The sequence below is a fragment of the Pleurodeles waltl genome, chromosome 9, assembly GCF_031143425.1.
Source record: "Pleurodeles waltl isolate 20211129_DDA chromosome 9, aPleWal1.hap1.20221129, whole genome shotgun sequence".
NCBI classification, from domain to species: domain Eukaryota; kingdom Metazoa; phylum Chordata; class Amphibia; order Caudata; family Salamandridae; genus Pleurodeles; species Pleurodeles waltl.
The window spans coordinates 664,908,624-664,931,032 of NC_090448.1; the positions used below are offsets into that span (position 1 = coordinate 664,908,624).

Here is a 22,409-nt window from a genome sequence, read left to right on the forward strand (position 1 = left end):
TCTCAGTCAGCGCCCCCAAGAAAGGAAGCCACACCTCCATGTCTTCAGTGTGCTGTGCTGGCCAGGCCTCTGACTAGGCAGCCCGTCCCTGTCACAACACTTAAAATGAGGCTGGAATATCGCGGCCAAGCCACACTACTAAAAATCACATCGGGTGAGGGTGTGAATGGGGGCCTGATGCACTCGGCCCCCTCCGCTGCTCAGCAAATTCTCCTGCAGGAGCAGTGTACAGCAGCCGCACTCCTGCAGCACCAGTCTTCACCAGCGTCAGCACCCACCGCCATGTCAGGGAACAGGCCGGCTATGCTCGCCCTGCCCCCACTCTTGGGGATGTTCTTAAGGGGAGGAATCTGCAGTTAGAAATCAGAAATCCCTACTTTAGAATTAATCTGAATTTCAGACCACAGCATTGGTGTTTCTTGTCCCGATATAGTCACCAATATTCCACACCCAAAGATGATTAACCTCTAGCTTACCTGATGTGCCGTGAAGGAGCGGACATGCAACAAAAGTGGTTCTCGTAGTTCGGGGCATCTTTCAAAGACACCGTTCAGTTGCTGTGGAGGAAGCTGCAGTAGGACCTGGAAAGACTGAGGCTTTGTACGCTGGCAGCACTTGATAAAGCCCTCCCAGACCTTGGGGTACTTCCACACCTGGCAAAGGGCAGAAATAGAACAGAAAACCTAAGTTATTAAACAAAATTGTTTATTAGTATTCTTACTAGGCTGTCAAGAGTGCAGTGTTTAAAGTTGGGCAAGTGAACAGAGTGCCAATAAAGAACTTAAGTCCTAACTATGAGTAGAGAGCAGTGCAAGTCATGCAAATATCATTCACAGCTCTGGAATAGGATTTGTTAGGCAGCAGACTGAAGATGAAACAAACATGTTATAACTGGGCATCTGCCATTTGTAAATATAGAGGATGACCTGAAAGGCACCTTATTTTCCTTCCAATAGCAAGCATTTGGTACATTTTTTGGCTGCAAGGTGGACAGAAGCTTGTTCGAAGGATAACCAAGGAGTATCCTAAGCTCCCAGAAGAAAGGAAAAGGGGGAGAGTGATGGAGGAGTGTTGAGGCAGTCTGTGGCAGTGACATGTTAGAGTGGGTACTACCAAGAGAAAGTGGATCTCGCAAACTGTTCTGAGACTCATTAGGCTTTGATTGTCAAAGATGACCTACCTGCTTCATAATGAGGCGTGACAAGATGTTCATGACGAACCCACCCAGGCGTGGGTACATTGTCAAGGACTGGATCACTGTCCTCATCAACAACATGGGTAGCTGATTTTGCTCCATCAGTTGCTGCATCACCACTGCTAGAACTTCAGAGGTGTACACATTCCGTTCAGCAAAGCATAGGTTTGTGGCTAGAGGATACAATGTGAGACAAGGATGGTTTCTGATTAAGTAAGACTGAAGGTTATAAACAATAGATATTCTTTTTGTGAACTACCACTGGGGTTCTACTCAGATTTGGGAGGCAGAGATCACTGGATTACCAGTTTTCAAGAAGCACTAGAAGGAAACCTTACTTACTTGTAATCCAAAAATTATGTGCGTGGAATTTTGCATGACTTTATACATGCCAAAATTCTTCATCTACGTATTGAGTCCCAGTACCCTTGAGAGACAAGCTTTTATAAATTCTTTTTACATACAAATATGTTTCATTGTTCAGATTTTGTATTTGCTGTGAATCCGAGGGGCATTTTCCAGTGTCTTCAAAAAGTATTTTACAGTGTTTACTTGAGTCCTAAAAAAAAAACATGCAGGATTTTGTTTGTGCATTTACAGTGTATGTGGTTGACAGTCAAGAAAAATAAAATCCTGCACAACTTGAGAGCATTTTTTGTTTAGGAGATCCTACAAACCAAAGACCGAGTGCTAGGAGCATCGGCGACCAAACAGAACGAGCGAGGACAGAAAACGTAGCACAAAGTTTTTACATGTCGATGGTCTGTGCGGTCATTGTAGATGTCTCTTTTGGTAAGCACGGAACACAGTATGGTGGCAGCAAAAAAGATCTGCAGCCCTTAAGAACAGCGGATGGCAGTTCACCAGTCACCAACTTTAGGGTACAAAGTTTGTTTTCAAATAACTCAATAGCTCTGATTTCAGCAATCTCAGAAGGATGAAATGCTGTAGCTCCCCTGATGAAATTAAACTCTGTCTTCTGCTATCATTCTGAGAAAGGGAGGGTAGCCCAACTTATGAAGCACGAACAAAAGCAGAGTACAAGCAGTCTAGTGCTTTCATGTATGCAGTGGTTGAGATACTGACGAGCACTGGATTGCCTGGCTTGTATGTGCAGGCTTGTACATTAGCAGAAGAAACAACAGTGACTGCTCATCTTGGGAAATCCCAAAAATGTGTAGGGATACTACAGTCAGTTGACAAAGAATGCCCCCTAGAAAGCTAAGTCCTCTGCCAACAGCTATTATGTTTGTGACTCAGCTATGCCAATGTACAACCACTGCAGGAGAATGATGGCCTATTAATGTAAATTACTTTTGCAGGAGAACGGACTTCTTTGTTGATAGCCATCCACTTTTGCCCCCTTTAAAACTACTAGAAGCTGTCTTTCAACTGACATTGCACTGAGGCCTGCTAACCAGACTGCAGTGCCAGTGCTCTTTCCTTTAAAACAGGGTATATGATTGTTTTACAATTGGCACAAGACTTTAGCACCCCTGCAGGTCCCTAGTAAATGACACCCCTGGTATCTAGGGCAAGGTCCCTAATGAGGGTCCCTATGGGCTGCAGCACAAAGCAGGGCTAATTTATAGTAATATCAATTTGATTAAAAACATGCTATTAAGGAAAATATCCATGACAAGGAAATTGCTTGGAATATTTGAATTTTGCTTGATGTTATAACTTGGGCATTCCCTGAAAACATTAGTGCACTTCTGTGCACCGTACCTCCTCTCTACATCCTACTGTCATTAAGACAGGCACAGGTAAAACAGGCAACCCTTGTTCTCCGTCCATCAACGTTGGCAAACTGTGCAATAAGTAAAGAGAAATTGCTTTACCATTATGTTAATTTCACTGGAGGTGCACTGTTAGGAAACAGGCTTACTCTTAGCCACCATTTTGACTACTAGGTATTGGTCTAATGACTATGCAATGCCCTTAGCCCTGCTAACCAGGACTCAGTGAATGTGCATTGACCCCTTAAATTGTGCATGTTTAATTGACGTGTCCCCAATTGGCATAGCCTAAACTACTTTTAAGTCCCTAGTATATGGTACCAGGGGTACACAGGGCTTCAAGGTTAGTGTTCCCCCAGGACCACAGCACTTGTTGCCCCCACCACCCCGAGTGGGACAAGGTAAAACATGGCCTCCAATTTGCCACAGCTAACTCAACTTTGCCATTTAAGATAATGGCAAAGCCCAAACCTTCCATTTTAATATATGTAAGTCACCCCTAAGGTAGGCCTAATGAGCCCTAAGGCAGGGTGCCGCAAGGTAAAAAGTGGAACATGTACTTTTACACGTACCAGTAGTGAAAATCCTACATTTTCGTTTTTAATGTGGAATGGCTAGTAGCTCCATTGGCAAGTACAGAGTTACAGGCTGACACCTCTGCTCACTTTTGAAAAGGACTACTAAGGTTGGTACTGTAAGGAATAAAAACAATCAGTGCAGTAAACGCGACTTAATGGTTGAATTGAATTTAATGTCACTAGTGGACAAAGTGCAATTTTAGAAGTTGACACTTTAGTCGTCCAAGATTTCCAGTGCTTGTTTATTGCTGTACACGGTGTCTGTCCTGCAGAAGTCTTTCTGTCTTCAAGGGGACACGAGCTAACAACTCTCAGGATAGGAGCCACCAGGGGCCTCCACTGGAGAGAGGTGTTACCTCTCCTTCATGCAGTAAGCCACACGGTATTGACCAATATGGGGCACTTCGAAGCTGAAGCCGCCTTTGAAGGGCAAATGGGGAACACTTGGGAGCAGGGCAGCCCCACTGTTTAGGCAGACTAGTTGGCACACGGGAAGGAGAGGGGAAAGCTGTTGCCAAAACCAGTTTCCCCAGGGGAGTGTAGCCCCCATGGGTGCCACACCTCTGGGTTGGGCTAGAGAGCGCTGGACACCGAGAGAGGGGTTATGCCATCTTGGGAGTGGGCAGAATGGTGCAGTCTGGGATAGCCAGATGCCACACTTTCCAAAAGTGGACATCAGGACCGAGTGAACCTGGTAGCCCATTGGCTATCAATCGCATCCTACCCAGATGGCATTTTCTGTCCACAAATAGGACATGTCGGCCCCCAGAACTCATATCTTGATTAGACTGGAAGAAAGACCAAAGGAGGACTGCCCTGCTACAGAAAGTTGCCGGCAAAGAAAGGCTGCACCAACATGGACTGCACCTGCTGGCTAACAAAGAAGATGAATGGTGCTTGTTGTGTGTCCTGCTCAATCAGAAATCATCTCCAGGGCCCAGCCAAACCAAAGAGATTACAAGGGTGAGCCAACTCACTTCCTGTTCTCAGCACAGGGACACAACAGCTGAAGAAGACTGCTAAGGGCAAGTTGTAGCCCAGACCACCGGATCACCGCTCTCCGCTGTCGTGCAGCACTACGGACCAGGACCAGAAGCTCAGAAGTTGCCCTGAGTCTGCTGGACCCAGGAGAGCCATTGGAGTACAGTTTGGTCACCCAGAAGTCAAGCTACAGCCCAGAGAACGATTTGACTGCAACACCAGACAATTGGTCATCCAGTGGTGACTGTTCTTCAGCCAGACAGGATGGAGAGGACCTCGTGGGACATAGGATTCTGTGTCCAGACCCCCTAACCATCTCTCTGAACCAACCCTGCAGGAAGACCTGTGTCGCATCCACAGCATCCTTGAGCATCTTCAACCATCCTGTGTCCTCAGCATCAGGACCACTTTCATAGGAATCCTCTGAACAAGGACAAAGTGACTGCAATTGCTGGGGCCTCGCCAGCCCACTGACTAGCTCCCTGCCAGAGTTGGTCACCCCAGGTAACTAACAGACAGCATTACCACTTGATAATTGTTTGCTCAAAGTTTTTGTGTCAAATTTGTTGAATTTGCCAATGCTTGTTCGTAGTTGAGTTAACTGTTGTGATTTACTATACCTTATAAATTCCTTATCTGGAACTCTCCGGCTGATCTTTTTCGTTGTGGTGTTTAAAAATACATACATGCATCAGGAGTTACTTTGACTTGGGACTCGGACTCCCACAATGCCAGAGGCCAGTAAAGGAGGGGCTGCTGTGAACTTCCTGCACCGCATGCCTTGAAAGGTGCCTTTCATCTCCCGCAGGACGCGTCCCGCCAAGGGTAGGCACGTCTTCGGATGGGCTCACTTTATGACTGCATGCCTTTTGGGGTGAGTGTTTTCAACTGTCTCTCCAGCCTACTTATTACGTGGCTGTGAGTTGCTTACTACTTGGGTGCCAGGTGTTAACATCATTTCACTAGGGACTGGGAACTATGGGCAAAAGGAAAGCCCCAAGAGGCCCTGCTCTCGCCTCCCCGCCCCGTAAAAATACCACCATACACAACAGGATGCTCCAAAGGGCCATGGGAGACGTTGGTTGGGAGTGGGTTCCTCTGCATCACCTGATATCGTACCTTTTTTCCTCTAACCCTCTTTGCTCTGATATAGTAGTCAAACCCCATGAATTGGCTGGGGGTCAAATGCTTACACTTCCATTGAACAGCACATCTGTCTGCAATACCTCTGGGGCACGATCTAAAGAGCGCAAGTTGGATTTCCAGGGTTGTCAAACAGCCTAAGCAGCAGCTCATGAAGCAAATTCCCCTAACACTCTCCTCGACTAGCCCCCCAAGATCCACCGCTGCCTTAGAGAATTCAAGCATTTGTCGGGAGGGGTCTGCAATCATTCCTAGCTGGGCAGTGGATCTTATGGCAGAATGTATTGACAATAATAAAGTCATTGTATCGATGGAACTTTCCAATCTTCTAATACAACTGGCAGCCATTGAGCAGGGACTTGACAACCAGAGGCAAACACAGAGTCAACCTTCCAAGTCTTCCTGCACGGCATCTAAGGGTGGACACGTTATCAACTCAAACCAGTCATAGGAGGAGCTGGTGCTACATATGTCGTGAGTCTGAAGTCACCACCAGAAGCCCCTGATAACTATGCCAACCAGACAAGATTTTTCTGTTCAACTAGCATCAATAATAGTATACAAGATGCAGGAACCTTAAAGGGTTGTAAATCCAGTGACCTGGGAGCATCCAGGCCCCTGCTACCTGGACAAGATCAGGATCCCATTCAGAAACATCCTGTGATAGATCTCCCTCCCGCTTTCTGTCCATATATAGTTCCACGTCTGTATACGGGCGAGAGAGGGAGAAACACAGCTTACCAATAAAGGTATGCAGTGGTTGGAACTTTCCCTTTTCTTTGGCTACTAAAATTCTTTTGACCCGAAGAGTGGGATGGTTGAGTCTTATGCTAGCAGATCGTCCAGGAGATTGCATTGTCATCAATTTTAGGTCACCGCAGGTTGTGAAAAGCTAGTTGTTTGGCCATCCTAATATGCCCTGTGGTGAGTCCCTAATACAGCTGTTGCCACTTGGGTGCTTTTATAAACCATGTTTTGTCCTGGGTTCTGATAGCGATTCTAGTAAGAACTTTGCCCATTCGCCCCTAGTAAGGCTGGCAGCACCCAACGATTGTACTAGCAGAATGAATACTCTCAGGGTTCCTATCTCAAATCACTTTGATGTTCTGGCAGGGGTCGACTGTCTTACAACGGATAGGGGTTTCCCCAAAATTGACCTCTCTGTGGCAGCATGGGAAGGGAATGGTGGGGGCCTGGCTTGTCAAATGGGGAGGACAAGCCCTAGGGGCACAGCAGGTGAGTCCAGGAAGATATACAAGGAATTTATGATCCCCAGGGTGCAGCAATCTGGGCTCCCTAATAGTCTTCGATCAGAACACTACAGTGGAGTCCAGAAACAAGGGGGCGGAGTCATGCAGCACTGTAGGGACTAACAAACCCCTGGAGGCACTGGGCGAGGATCCCCAGCTGACACACAGCAAGTCAAACCAAACTTTTAGTGGAGCACAAATGCTCTCCACCATGATACATCTGGAAACCATATTAGGGCTAAGGGCCTCAGATATCAGTACATACACTACAACCTTATGCAAATAGCAGTGACGAGAATGCTTTGGTCTTGCCCATCAACCTCCCTGCATGTTGCAGGAAGGCCAGCGCCAGTGAACCATTTGATCACAGATTGTAACCAACTAGCAATATGCGAGGAGTAAAGTGGTTCTCTCTGGCTCTTGCAAAAGAGCAGTTCAGGGATGCATATAATCTAGTTGCAGGAAGTATGCAGAAGGTTCCAACACTTGATGAAGCCCTAGACCAGATGGCAGGCTGAGAACAATTAGTCTCATCAATATTAAACCGTTCGCAGGGTTAAAGGCGTATTTATACACAGAAACAAAAAGGGGTTTACGGAGGAGAACCCCACAGTCATGGTTCAAAAACTTCTTAAGAATGGAGGCCTACAAGAAGACCATTAAAAATGCTAAAAGAGAATGGGAAGAGAGGAGGGGGAAGGCTTGCTGGATGCAGTTAAGAGAGGTGACCAGCGAGCCTTCTGGAACCTGATGTCCTCAGGTGTTCAGGAGGGATACTGTCCGATCGTAAACAGAGTCTCTGCTGCAGGCTGAGTCGTCCACTTCTGCTTATATTCACCGGGAGTTGATAGCTCTGCCCTGTCCACCACCTCGCCATATGAACAAGTAAGTGGGATGCAAAGGAACATCAATGAACAGTTTACATCTATTACATTGCAAGAACTTAGAACTGCAATTAGTAAGGTAGTTCCCAATAAAGCCCCAGGGCTGGACAAAATCCTGGGGGACTTGTTTGTAGGAAGCTGGTCTGGTGTGCGGTGAGCACCTATGGTGTTATCACCTTCTACCAGGTCCAGGTATCCCCTATTAGTGAAGTGTAGGCAGTGTCTAGGAAGGCAGGGCTCTCTAGAGGTAGCTGTGGATGAGCAGCCAAGACTTATCTAGGAGACATGTAAAGCTTAGGCAATACCACTAGTCACACAGCAGTTACACACATTAAATAACCACACAGTGTTAGAAAAATAAAGCTACCTTATTATGGTAACACAGATACTAAAATACTGTATAGGCAATACCCCAACAGGAGGTAAGTAAACACACTATTATATACACATTAGCAATCAGGAAATAGCATAGAAAGCAATAGGCATTGGTAAAAGCAGTAGCAATTAGAGAGGGCCCTAGGGGAGGGCCAAACCATATACTAAAAACGTGGAATGTGAAATGCAGTCCCCTACCCAAGGAAGTGGAATCAGTAAAGTGGGGCTGGAGGAACTAGGAACCCCAAAAGGTAAGTACCAGGGTGCCCCCAGCGACCAGGAGTGAAGAGGTAAGTACCTGTTTTCCCCTAAAACCAACAGAAGGACTTTGGAAAAGGACTGTGCAAAACCCAGACAAGACTGGAAGAAACCAAAGGTGGAGCCTAACATAAGAGGACCCGCAAAGGAAGGGCACCAAGTCCAGTTCGAGTGTCCAGCTGTGGCAGGAGCCACTACCCAACCTTCTGTGGATGCGGGACCAGGTCGATGGTGGATGAAGAAAGTCAGCAGTGCAGCACATGACCAGAAGAGGAGTTCCAGAAGTGATGTCCCACATCGGCAGTTGTGATGCAGTCAGTGGTGCTGGAAAACCCCCAACAAACTTGGCAAATACAAGAGACGGAAAAGAAGGTTTTGCAAGGCTGAAGAGGACCAGCAAGGCCCAGGGAACTTGACCCAATGAGGGGAGTCTGAGGTGACCCTCAGCAGCTGGGAGAGTCACAAGAAGAGGAGACAGTCCCCACAGGCGACCCTCGGGCAGCAGGCACAGTGAGGTCCACTCAGAACACCAGAAGATAAGTCCCATGTCGCTGGAGGGGCAGGCAGGAGACTGTGCTTTTCAGGAAGGAGTGCTGGAGGCCGGGGATACACAGACCCTGAAGATCCCTTGGAGGAGGAACAAACAAGCCTTGGTAGCTTCAAGAGTCAAGGTGCACAGGGGTACTGTCCCGCGAGGAGAGGCAAGTGCTTAACGTCCCCCAAGTTGGACAGCTGGTAGAGAGGACCAAGGGGACCACTCCAGACCACCACCTGTGATGCAGGATCCACACAGTTCAGGAGGAGAGAACACGCAGCCGGTAGTCGTCGCAGTGGTGCATGCGGATGCAGGGAGGGACTCCTTCACTCCAAGGGAGATTCCTTCTTACTTCTTGTGCAGGCTGAAGACGCGTCGCCTTCAGCAGATGCACAACCAAGGAAACGTTGCTGTAAGAAGCCAGAGAAACAATTTTGCAGAGCGGAGAAGATGCAGGAGTTTCAGATTGTTGGTTCCTGGAGGGTCCAGTTGCAGTCCCGGATGCCAGAAGATGAAGTAAATAATGCAGAGGGTCCTTCCGGAATCCTGCATGTCGAATCTGAGGAACCACCGGAGAGGGTGACCCTAAATAGCCCAGGAAAAGGGATTGGTCACTTAGCAGGGTGACCACCAATCAGGAGGGGGCTGTGACATCACCTGCCTGACCTGGCCACTCAGATGCTCCCAGGGGCCTCTGCCAACCTTAGATTCACGATGGCAGAATCAAGAAGTCACCTGGAAGAGCTCTGGGTACCACCCCTGACGTGGTGATGGACAGGGAAGTGGTCATTCCTCTTTCTATCGTCCAATTTTGCACCAGATCAGGGACCGGGGGATCCTGGACTGGTGCAAACCGGTTTATGCAAGGAGGGCACCTAAAGTGCCCTTCAAAGCATACTGGATGCTTGGGGAGGCTACCCCTCCCAAGCCATGTAACACCTATTTTCAAGGTAGAGGGTGTTACCTCCCTCTCCCAAAGGTAATCCTTTATCCTGCCTTCCTCTGCCTGAGCTGGTCAAGCAGCAGGAGGGCAGAAACCTGTCTGAGGGGTGGTAGCAGCGCAGGCTGCCCGGTAAACCCCAGAAGACTAGTAGGAGCAATGCTGGTGGTCCTCTAAAGAGCCCTCAGAGTGCATGGAATCATACAACCAATACTGGCAACAGTATTGGGGTATGATTCGGACATGTTTGATAACAAACATGCCCAGGTTCAGAGCTAACATTATGTAGCTGGACAGAGGTAGTGATCTGTGTCGGGCACACAAGTAAAATGTCTTCCCTGCATTTACGAAGTCCAGTGAAATGGAGATGGAGTTCGTAGGGGCACCTCTGCTCCTGCAGGGGTGCCCTCACACACAGGTACCTTAACCCTGCCTTCTGGGCTAGGAGGGCCTACCATATGGGTGACTAGCATTGACCTGGTAAAGTGACTTGTAGTGAAAAGGTGCATGCACCATTTTCACTCCGGCTGCAATGGCACGCTTGCAGACACGTTGCATGAGCTCTCATGGGTGGCACAATACATGCTGCAGGCCGTGGTGTAGTGAAATGTGTGTTTTGACCACTGACTTCGTATTGCACCACTTTGCACCAGGCCTAGCTGTCCTGTGTTCACCAGTTACAGACTCCATTTTGTATTCAGTTTACCCTTAGCTTCATTCTGCCTATTGACTTTATCGTAGCATTAGACACTGCCATATTAAAGGCTGCCCGTAATTTTCCACATTGTAAACTGTGCATTCTGTCTTGTTCTCATATTAATTCCCACCAAGGGCTTTGTCTGATAAGAATGTACTCAGACGGCAGGGAATGGTCTTGCTTTGACTTGATATCTTGGGGTTGTGGCCAAATCCCAACGTGTTATTTTCAAAGCATACCTAAACTAGCCAGCAGGTTTGAATACTTCTTGCGCAAGTTGAGGGTTTTTTCCCATAAAGCTCCTTCTTTGTTTTTTTAGGATAAAAAAGAAACCCAGTTCGACAGTAGCAGATGCAGAGACCTCAATCAGGATTCAGACGTCAGATGCCAGATATAGATTTCCCGTGAGGGTAGAGATCTCTCTTTCGCAGTCAAAAGGGGTCATCGGCTTGCTGGCAGGAGAAAGATGAAGCACCTGACAGGCCCTACGGTGGTGCATTTTTTATTAATTATTTGCTTTGCATTATAATATAGATAGATATATTTGCTGTGTATATTGTAGTGGAGAATCAGTCCTGTACGTTTTCATTTCATTGTTGCGACTATTTTTAAATGTGTGCTTTCAACATGGTACTCTCCTTTTAGGAACCTTGAGTAGTGAAATAATAAATCTCTTCTTTGGACTAAGAAGTGCATTCCAGAGATTTTTTTGTCAGTGCATGAGCATTTCAGCTTGGTCATTAGTGAAGAGCAAAACACATGGGGAAGCCCTTGTGCCTCAATGCCCTGGGTAACTAAGTACCATGTACTAGGGACTTATATTGGGGCACCAGTATGCCAATTGTGGGATGTGCTAAGTCCTAAGCAACTACATGTAGAGGGAGAGAGCACAGTCACTGGGGTCCTGGTTAGCAGGATCCCAGTGAACACAGTCAAAACACACTGACAGCAGGCAAAAAGTGGGGGTGACCATGGCAAAAAGAGGGTACTTTCCTACATTGTTCATGAGTGAAGTCAATGAATGGGGTCCTTATTTCGTACTACTGTTTAATTCTATCATGTCATGGGTACCAATTTCTTTTACTTGGGTGGCGGCAGAGATAATACCAATTGACAAAAAGAGTTCTCCCTTGAAGCCTAGCAAGTACACGCCGATAAAAACTAATTGATACTTCTGAAAAGCTCCTGAGTAGAATACTCTTAGAGCAACTTAATGAATGGATGACTGAGCGAAATATTTTTAACACCCTTACAGGCGGGATTTCGGGACTCTATTAGTACAGTGGACCAGTGCCAATTAATATTTTGGGAAACAGCAATCCGGGGTGAGGCAGGCTATATGTAGTATTTGTTGACCTATGCTCTGCATTTGACCTGGTTCCCATGTCCACACACTGGCAGGTCATGGAACATATGGGACTTCTGTAAGACCTGCCTGACAGTAAAATAAAGCTACATGACCATAATTATGCCCAGGTCCATTGTGGACAACTGGGCGAGATGACGGACCCATCCCTTGTAAACAAAGGGGTAAAGCAGGGTTGTGTCCTTGCACCGCCTTTCTTCACGCTTTATGTTAATGGCTTGATCACATTTTTTTACCTTTGTGATGGTGATATACCATGTCTGACAAGTACTGAGGCTCCTGCCTTAATGTTCGCTGATGATACACTCTTGTTGTTCAAATCGTTTATGGGTCTTTAATACATGGTTCTAAATTCTTGCCACTCTACAAGATTTAACCCAAAGCTCATGGGGTCCCCTTAGGATCGTGTTCATATGTTTGATTACCTAGGGTTGACCTTAACAGAACAGCTTGACTGGCAACACCACATCAAAAAACGTAGGCTCAAACTATAACCCAACACATTGGAAAGTTGGTTAGAGTACAACAAACCTCGTACTTCCGCCCAATTTCAGCAGTGATCCAAATATATAAGCAGCAGGCTTTTGGAGCAGCCCTCTTTGGTGCAGAGCTTTGGGGTAATAAGGATGTGGCCAAGTTGGTAATAGGGGACACATGTTTCCTACGCCAAATGATGGGACTACCAACCAGTACACCTCTGCTCCCCTTGTGGGAAACTGGCACCCTCCTGCAGCAACAACCCCATACGCACACACTTTTTACCTGGTTTCTGGATGCAACGTGGACTGGAGGGCTCTGGAATCTTGCTAACCAGGTCCCCAGTGCCAGTGTTCTTTCCCTAAAATTGCATAAGTATTGGCACAGTTGGCAACACCTCTAGCTACCACTATAAATCCCTAGTAAATGGTACCTAGGGCATGGGGTACTAAGGTTAGGGCACGGAGGGCAGCAGTGCGAGTTTCACAGCTACATGATAGCCACTCTGAGCCCTGGATTGTTTGGTATTGAACAACTCAGAACAATAAATTTAAACTGGTACCAGTATTGTAATTATTATTGAAAAATGTACCCAGGGGGCACCTCCGAGGTGACCCTTGCAAAAGCTAACTAACCCTGGCATTGCTGTCGACCAGACAAAACCAGCCTGCCGCCACCAGACACGATTCTGGAACTCTGGGTTCAGAGAACAAAGCTCTTCCTGGGCAGGGGTGAAACACCTTCTCCCTCAGGAAAGCGCACAGCCATGCCTATGCGCTTCAAAGGGCTTCCCACCCTTAAAACTCGACCCCCGGCCCTGCTCCTAGCAGCAGATGACCGACCCTGTTGCAAACCTCCACTATTGGCAGGAGCAACGGTGGGAAAATGCACAAAGGACAGGAGGAGTGACCACCCCCAGGCTGCACCACTCCTAAGGTGTTGCATGCAAGGTGACCCCTCCATTTCATTTTCCTTCATCTTGCATGATAGGAAAATAGCCTATCAGGGTCACGGAAGTGACCTCTGCCCACAGGAAGTGGTCACATAGTAGGTGTAGCCACCCTAGGTTAGATGACCCACTGGTCACTACTAGGTAGTTTCCTAAATGCCCACTAAATGTAGTATTTAGTGGGCACCTGTAGGAAGCTGGCTCTGTATATACTATCTCCAAGTGAGAAATAGTGTGCACAGAGTCCAAGGGTTCTCCTTAGAGGTTGATAGTCGCAAAATTAGAAAATACTAATGCTCTATTTTGGAGTAGTGTGGTCGAGCAGTAGGCTTATCAGAGGGTAGTGTTAAGTATTTGTTGTACACACGCAGGCAATAAATGAGGAACACACACTCAAAGACTTAACTCCAGGCCAATAGTTTTAACATAGAAAAATATATTTTCTTAAATAATTTTAGAACCACAAGATTCGAGGTAAGTACATAAAATGCAAGATACTTCACATAGATAAGTATAGAACTTTATTTAAAACAGCAGTACACACAGTTTAGATTAAAATGGCAATAAGCTATTTTAAAAGTGGACACAGTGCAAAAATCAACAGTTCCTGGGGGAGGTAAGTTTGGTTAGGTACCTCAGGTAAGTAAAGCACTTACAAAGTCAGTCTCCTGGGCATAGGCAGCCCACTGTTGGGAGTTCAAGGCAACCCCAAAGCCACAGCACCAGCAACACAGGGCCTGTCAGGTGCGGAGGTCAAAGGAGGGCCCAAAACACATAGGTGCCCATGAAGAACAGGGACAGGGGTGCTCTGGTCCTAGTCTGCTTACAGGTAAGTAACTGCGTCCTCGGGGAGCAGACCAGGGTGGTTTTGTAGAGCACGGGGGAGACACACACAAGCCCACAAAACACACCCTCAGCGGCACAGGGGTGGCCGGGTGCAGTAGGCAAAGTAGGTGTTGGGTTTGCTATTGAAAGCAGTGGAGGGACCCAGGGGTCACTTAGGCGATGCAGGCAGGGCACAGGGGGGCTTCTCGGGCCAGCCACCGACTGGGCTAGGATGAGGGCCGCCTGCTGGTCACTCCTGCACTGGTAGGTGGTTCCTCTCAGTCCTGAGGGCTGCGGGTGCAGTGCTTGGTCCAGGCGTCGGGTTCCTTTATTAGCAGGCAGTCGCGGTCAGGGGGAGCCTCTGGATCCTCTCTGCAGGCGTCGCTGTAGGGGTGCAGGGGGGTCGACTCAGGGTGTCCACGTCGTTGGAGTCGCCTGGGAGTCCTCTCTGCAGTGTTGGTTCGCCTGAACTTGAGCCAGGGGAGTCGGGTGCAGAGTGTGAAGTCTCACGCTTCCAGCGTTGGATGCGTCGCTGTGCATGTTCTGAGAGTCTGGAGACAGGCAGGTAGGGCTGGGGCCAAGTCAGTTGGTGTCTCCGTTGTCTCTGCCGGGCTTTCAGGTCAGCAGTCCTTCTTTCTTCAGGTTGCAGGAATCTGATTTCCTTGGTTCAGGGTCGCCCCTAAATACTGAATGTAGGGGTGTGTTTAGGTCTGGGGGGCAGTAGCCATGGCTACTGTCCTTGAGGGTGGCTACACCCTCCTTGTGCCTCCTCCCTGAGGGGAGGGGGGCACATCCCTATTCCTATTGGGGGAATCCTCCAAAATCAAGATGTGTCCAGGGGCCGGGCATCTCCACTAGCTGGACAGCCCTGGGACATTGTAACACGAAGCCTGAGCCTTTGAGGCTCACTGCTAGGTGTTACATTTCCTGCAGGGGGAGGTGTTAAGCACCTCATGCCAGTGCAGGATTTGTTTCTGGCCTCAGAGAGCACAAAGGCTCTCACCCCAGGGGGTCAGAAACTTGTCTCAGTGGCAGGCTGGCACAGACCAGTCCGTCCTGCAATGAAGGATTGGGTAAAATACAGGGGGCATCTTCTAAGATGCCCTCTGTGTGCATTTTGTAATAAATCCAACACTGGCATCAGTATGGGTTTATTATTCTGAGAAGTTTGATACCAAACTTCCCAGTATTCAGTGTAGCCATTATGGAGCGGTGGAGTTCGTTTTAACAAACTCCCAGACCGTATACTTAATATGGCCACCCTGTACTTACAAAGTCTAAGAATGGACTTAGGCACTGTAGGGGGATATTACTCATGCAGCTATGCCCTCACCTGTGGTACAGTGCACCCTGCCTTAGGGCTGTAAGGCCTGCTAGAGGGGGTGACTTACCTATGCCACAGGCAGTATTTTGTGTGCATGGCATCCTGAGGGGGATGCCATTTCGACTTTGCCTTTTTCTCCCCACCAACACACACAATCTGCAATGGCATTGTGCATGTGTTAGGTGAGGGGTCCCTTTGGGTGGCACAACACATGCTGCAGCCCTTAGGGACCTTCCCTGGTCACAGGGCCCTTGGTACCACTGGTACCTTTTACAAGGGACTTATCTGTGTGCCAAAGATGTGCCAATTGTGGAACAATTGTACATTTTTAAGTGAAAGAACACTGGTGCTGGGGCCTGTTTAGCAGGGTCCCAACACACTTATCAGTCAAGTCAGCATCAATATCAGGCAAAAAGTGGGGGGTAACTGCAACAGGGAACCATTTTCCTACAGCACCGTTAGAGCTGCAGAGTAGATTCCAAGGACACAAGAAGACCAGCAACAAAGATGGCCAAAAGGCTTGAGAACTGCATTCTTGTTGCACAAATAAAAAAGTTGTCAAACTTTGCCTGCTGCACCCAGGACTCGACAATCTCCGCTGATGGGTTGCTCGGACATCAGATGGACTCTACAAATCCCCAGAGGACCTCCACTCTTCTAAAAATAGCTGAAGATCTCCCTCCAGAGTGAAGCCATCACTCTTTCCAACAAAAGACCCAAAGATCAGTGAAGTCCAGTTCACTGACCAGCTGCTGACCAAGGAACCGGGTGCTGCAGTCGGACCAAATTTCACCGGACGGACCAGACCAGGAGGACAAATTCTGCAAGTGTGTCAAGTTTGGTGGCACTGCGACCTCCAGTGGCTGAGCCATGCAATAGCCAGTGGTACTGGACACCCAACATCGGACAATTTCACTCCAGACTCCAAATGAACCAGGAGCAAGTCCCAGTCGAGGGACTTCAGGAAATTTAAGAACTACCCCCAGAGTAGCCCTGCTGGCCTGCAAACTGCCCTCAAGGTGACCTGCCTCCTACTTCCAAGGGCACCTTTGCACACAGCTCTTGACTCCCCTATGTGCTCTGGGCCCTGCTCCAGAGAACCAGCTGAGCTCTAGGGGTTCCCAAACCTTTGCAACTGCTACACTGCAAGGGGGCCCACCAGACTCACCTTGAAGTCTGCCTGTCCATTGCTTTTCGAAGTGGTCCTGCACCAGCTCCAAGGACCTTTCAGCAGCTCTTTCTGCCGAAACCAGGAACTGCCCGAACTCCCCCAGCTGGCACACAGGACTTATGGGAGGATCCAATGCGTAGTGCCGCAATTGATACATCAACTTAGCAGGGGGAATACACTCAGTACAAGTCGTGTCTTTTGCACATACAACCGTTCTCTAGTACCTTGACATTTTTTTTTTTTTACTAGCATCTTCCTGGCACAGCTACCCCAATTTGTTGCCTGGTGAAGTACACTGGGATCCTGTTAACCAAGACCCCAGTGTCAATGCTCTCTCCTCTAAATTTGGTGTACTTTGACACCCTACAATTGGCATACTGGTGCACCCTTTTAAGTCTGTAGTATATGGTACTTGGGTATCCAGGGCTCCCATGGGCTGCAGCATGTATTGTGCCACCCATGGAAGTCCATGCAAACGGTGCCTACAGGTCTGCCATTGTAGCCTGCGTGAAACAGTGCATGCATCTTTCAATTTAGATATCAGGTGTGCCTTATATTGAGGTCACTGCACTGGGACACTGTAAGTCACCCCTATGGTAAGCTCTTCAGCCCAAACGCAGGGTGAATGGTCCTGTGTGTGAGGGCATCCCTGAATGAGCAGAGGTGCCCTACAAACCCCAGACTCCATTCCCTGGGATTTTTAAGTGTGGAGAAGCCATCTTAAAGTATGGACTTTGGATTCTGATGGACAAAGAGAAGGAGGTATAAAGAAGAGTGCTGACCAGAGAACAGAGAAGCAATGACTTACTTGAAGCCAACCCAGTCACCCTGCCTCCAACAATTGTGGAAGAAACAGACTAGTCCTGCTGCCGTGTAGACTCCAAGAAACCCTGAGGGCTGCCAGTGCTTTGCCACTTGACAGAGAATCTCCCTTGGAGTAGAGGACTTACTCCCCTGCAGTCACATGTACTATAGAAGCAAGGTCCGGTTTCCTATCCTGCTGCTTACCGGGACACACCCCAAGCAGTAGCCACCCAGGAAGAAGTCACTGTGCTCCTACAGGTCAGATCCATCCTCTCTCCAAGTGCAGGGATCCATTTGCAGCAGCAGAGGCTTGTTTTGTCCAGTTCTGATACAGACGGCAAGAAAAACCAACCTGCACGTCAAGGGACTTCAGGGGCAGGGAGACCCAGATCAAGAGTGGCCCAGCTGACCTACTTGTTCCTCTTCTGCAGAATCCAAGACAGAGAAACCTCAACTGCCGTCACCAGACACATCAAAGTGCCTTTGCACCTAAGCCCCCCAGAGCCGGAGTGAGGTGACAGTGCCACGGGTCCTGAGACCTGCAAGAGCCGAGCCAAGCCCATCCTTGGGTCTGGCTAGACTGGACTTCCAGTCACCACCTCCACCCTTTTTCTGCAGGCACCTTCCAAACACCAGTGACTCCAGAAAACAAACCAGACGCCAAAAGATACCACTTCAGCAGAGCCCCCCAACCCGAGGAGAAGTGGACCAACCATGTGCCTAAGCATCTCAATGGTCAAACCCCCCGTGGGATTCCCCAGACTCGTCCCCCAGCCCCTGCTTTCGGCCTCTTTCTAACTGGACTGATTTCCATTGAAGGGAATGGGACACCTGACAAGGTAACATCTCTGCACCTGGACGCACTGGAGTCCCCTCGAGGTGAGTTGATGGTGGGGCCTTGGACTTTTACCCATACTCAATCAATCAATACTTTTTTTCGGCCACAGGTCATAAAAGCAATAAATCATAAAACATCAATATATTAACAATTTAAGACAGTGATCTCTATAGCTCCTAGCACATAAAGCCTTCCAATTCCAGGGCCATCTGTACATTACAGGTATTTGAGTTCTCTATCCACTATACTCCTAGGAACACGGAACAATAGATGTTAGGGTACTGTGGAGTAGCAAAATTCATACGATCCCATACACTTTTAAAGCACATTAGTATTTTTTCGCAATTTGTGCAATAATCTCAATAGCTATACTCTTAAATCTTTCTCACAATGCGTTCTAATTCCGTGGCCCTTTATTCCTTATAGTTATGGAGGCTGTAGGAAAATGCCCCTGTTGGTATGGTTACCCCCCACTTTTTGCCTAGTGTTGATGCCAACTTTAATTGAAAGTGTGCTGAGACCCTGCTAACCAGGCCACAGCACCAGTGTTTTTTCCCTAAAACTGTACCTTTGTTTACCCAATTGGCACAGCCCTGGTCCACAGTTAAGTCCCTTGTAAAAGGTACCCCTGGTATCAAGGGCTCCGTGGTCAAAGAAGGTCCCTGAAGGGCTGCAGCATGTATTATGCCACCCGAGGGGAACCCTCACTCAGTACACATGCACACTGCCTTGCAGCTTGTGTGTGTTAGTGGGGAGAAAATACAAAGTTGACATGGCACTACCCTCAGAGTGCCATACCCACCAACCACTGCCTGTGGCATAAGTAAGTCACCCCTCTGGCAGGCGTTACAGCTCTAAGGCAGGGTGCACTATACCACAGGTGAGGGCATAGCTACCTGAGCACTATGCCCCCTGCAGTGTCTAAGTCAATTCTTAGACATTGTAAGTGCAGGCTAGCCATACTGAGTATATGCTCTGGGAGTCTGTCACTGCGAACTCCACAGCACCATAATGGCTACACTGAATACTGGGAAGTTTGGTATCAAACATCTCAGCACAATAAACCCACACTGATGACCGTGTGGAATTTATTGAAAAATGCACACAGAGGGCATCTTCGAGATGCCCCCTGTATGTTAGCCCAACTGCTAGTGGAAGGCTGACCGGTCTGTGCGAGCCTGCCACTTCCAGACGAGTTTCTGACCACATGGGGTGAGTGCCTTTGTCCACTCTGTGGTCAGAAACATAGCCTGTCCGGGTTGGAGGTGCTTCACACCTCCCACTGCAGGAACTGTAACACCTGGCGGTGAGCCTCAAAGGCTCAAGCCTGGTGTTACAGTGCCCCAGGGTATTCCTGCTTGTGGAGATGCCTGCCCCCGGAAGAGTCCCCACTTTTGGCGGCAAGACTAGAGGGATAATGAGAAAAACAAGGAGGAGTCACCCCCTCAGCCAGGACCATCCCTAAGGTGTCCAGAGCTTAAGTGACCCCCTCTCCTTGAGAAATCCTCCATCTTGCTTTGGAGGATTAGGACCAATAGGATAGGGAGGTGCCCCCTCCCCAGAGGGAGTGGGCACAACGAGGGTGTAGACACCCTCAGGGACAGTAGCCATTGGCTACTGTCCCCTGACCCTAACACACCCCTAAATTTAGTATTTAGGAGTGACCCTGAACCCAGCTCTTCAGATTCCTGATGACTTCAAGAAAGAAGGAGGACTGCTAAGCTGAAAACCCCACAGAGAAGAGAAGACAGCAACTGACTCTGCCCCAGCCCTAGCCACCAGTCTCCTGCTTCGAAAAGCTGCACAAGAAGAAGCAATGCGTCCTGCAGGACCAGAGACCCCTGAAACGCCTCCAGGGGACGACCTGCCTCACCGAGGACCAAGAAACTCCTGTGGACAGCGGACCTGTCCAACAAGAAGACAAAGAAACCATCTTTGAAGGGACTCCCACCTCACTCCAGAAGCGTGAGTCCAAACTAGTCTGCATCCGACACCCTGGCTTGTGTCCAGAGGAACCAACCAGTCAGAGAGGAACCCCAGGCGATTCCAACTAAGTGCTCCACGCCTCCACGGTGACACCTGTAGAGGGAATCCCGAGGATCCCCCTGACCACGACTGCCTGGGATGAAGATATCCAACGCCTGGAGAAGCACTGCACTCGCAGCCCCCAGACTCGAGAGAAACCGACCACCAGTGCAGAAGAGACCAGCAGGTGGCCCTCCTCCCTGCTTAGACGGTGGCATGGTTGAGAAGCCCCCCCTGTGCCTAGCCTGCAACGTCTGAGTGACCCCCCCCCGGTCCACTCATTGAGTTCCATTGGGAACCCTATCCCCTGTTTACAGCCTGCACACTGCCACCCCACTGCCGCCGAGGGTGTGTGTTTGGTGCCTACTTGGGGATCCTCTAGTGCTCCTCTAAACCCACCTGGTCTGCCCTCCAACAACGCGGGTACTTACCTGCAAGCAGTCGGGAACCAGAGTAGCTCCTGTCTCCATAGGTGCCCATGTTGCTTTGGCTCCTGTTTGACCTCTGCACCTAACCGGCCCTGTGTCGCTGGTGCTGGGTGCTTCGGGTTATCTTGAACCTCCAACGGTGGGCTACCTATGCCCTAGAGACTGAACCCGTAAGTTTGTTACTTACTACAAAAACTGTACTTTACTTACCTCCCCCAGGAACTGTTGAAAATTGCAGGGCCCACTTTTAAAATAGCTTTTTGCCATTTAAGAAAAACTGTGTACATTGTTGATTATATTCAAAGTTCTAAGTATTAATATGCAAATTACCTTTCATTTAATGTACCTACCTGCTAAATGAATCTTTTGATTCTCGAAATAAATGAAGAAAGTGTATTTTTCTAAATAAAAACCTACTGGTCTGGAATTAAGTCACTGAGTGTGAGTTTTCACTTATTGCTTGTGTGTGTACAGCAAATGCTTAACACTATCCTCTGATAAGCCTAACTGCTTGACCTCACTATCACAAATAGAGCATTAGTATTATCTATTATTGCCTCTGCCAAGCCTCTTGGGGAACCCCTGGACTCTGTGCACACAATATCTCATTTTGATATAGTACATACAGAACCAGCTTCCTACAGAGGCTCTCTCTCTACTGTACTCATAGGCTTGAGTGACAAAAAAAATCGTAAAAGTGCTGTATAATAAAATTCATATGGTCTCATGCATTTTTAAAACGTCAATAGATTTCACTGATAAAAGTGATCATAGTTTTCATAATTTGGGCAATTACTAGATAGTTATGCTTTTAGGGCATTCCCACAAGGCCTTCCGGTTCCAAGCCCTCTATTTGCAAGTATATGGGTTCACTCTCTGCTGGTCTCCTGGAGTCAAGGGCAATAGATCTTAAAGTGCTATAGTATAATACAGTACATACGATCCCTTACATTTTTAAAAGCATCAATAGGTTTCACAATTAAATTATCTAATAATTATGATCTATAAACATTATCACAAATCCTTCCAATTCCACAGCCCTCTATACCCTGCAGGTTTAGGAGTTCACACTCTTCTATGCGCCGAGACTCAAAGATTAGTAGATCTTAAAGTGCTATAATATCATGAGGTTCATTTGAGCCCATATATTTTAAAACATATCAATAGATTACAAAGTGTGTACAATGATCTAGATAGCTATACCACTGGGCTTTACAGGGTTCGCTTCTGCAGAGAGCAGGGTGAGGTATCCATTTTTAATCTACGTTTCCATGCCAAATACATGAACCTGGAAACCGCAAATGTAATTACATCTCAGGTTTCAGTTTCCACTACCCTCATAATCTCCCAGTGATGTTTTACACCCATAGCTCTACATAAGGGCAGTATCCTTTTTTTCCGGGGTCGCTCATACAGTGGACAGAAGAAGAAAAAGTACGCTTCAGTCTCATTTTTATGGAAACAATAGGAGCACTGAGCAGACATGCTTGTAGCCTTATCCCACTTTACGGTATAGGATCTCACCCCACATCTGAATAGAACAGAGCTGCTTCGCCTGAGCAGGAAATATTCTGTCCAGGTAGGCTTCAGAGTGTGGTATGCATTTTTGCAGAAAAAAAAAAAAAAA

The 22,409-nt window shown here is 48.0% G+C and overlaps 1 protein-coding gene across 5 annotated transcripts in view; it reads right to left on the bottom strand.

Moving 5' to 3' along the window:
- Nucleotides 1–22,409, bottom strand: part of SYMPK (symplekin scaffold protein) — a 1,084,618-nt gene that overhangs the window by 167,719 nt on the left and 894,490 nt on the right. For all 5 annotated transcript variants that reach the window (XM_069207742.1, XM_069207740.1, XM_069207741.1 and 2 more), the window contains 2 exons: nucleotides 1,181–1,368; nucleotides 477–653 (listed from right to left, as the gene is read on the bottom strand). In XM_069207742.1, coding sequence (XP_069063843.1) covers nucleotides 477–653; nucleotides 1,181–1,368 — 365 coding nt within the window. The remainder of the gene's footprint in view (nucleotides 1–476; nucleotides 654–1,180; nucleotides 1,369–22,409) is intronic.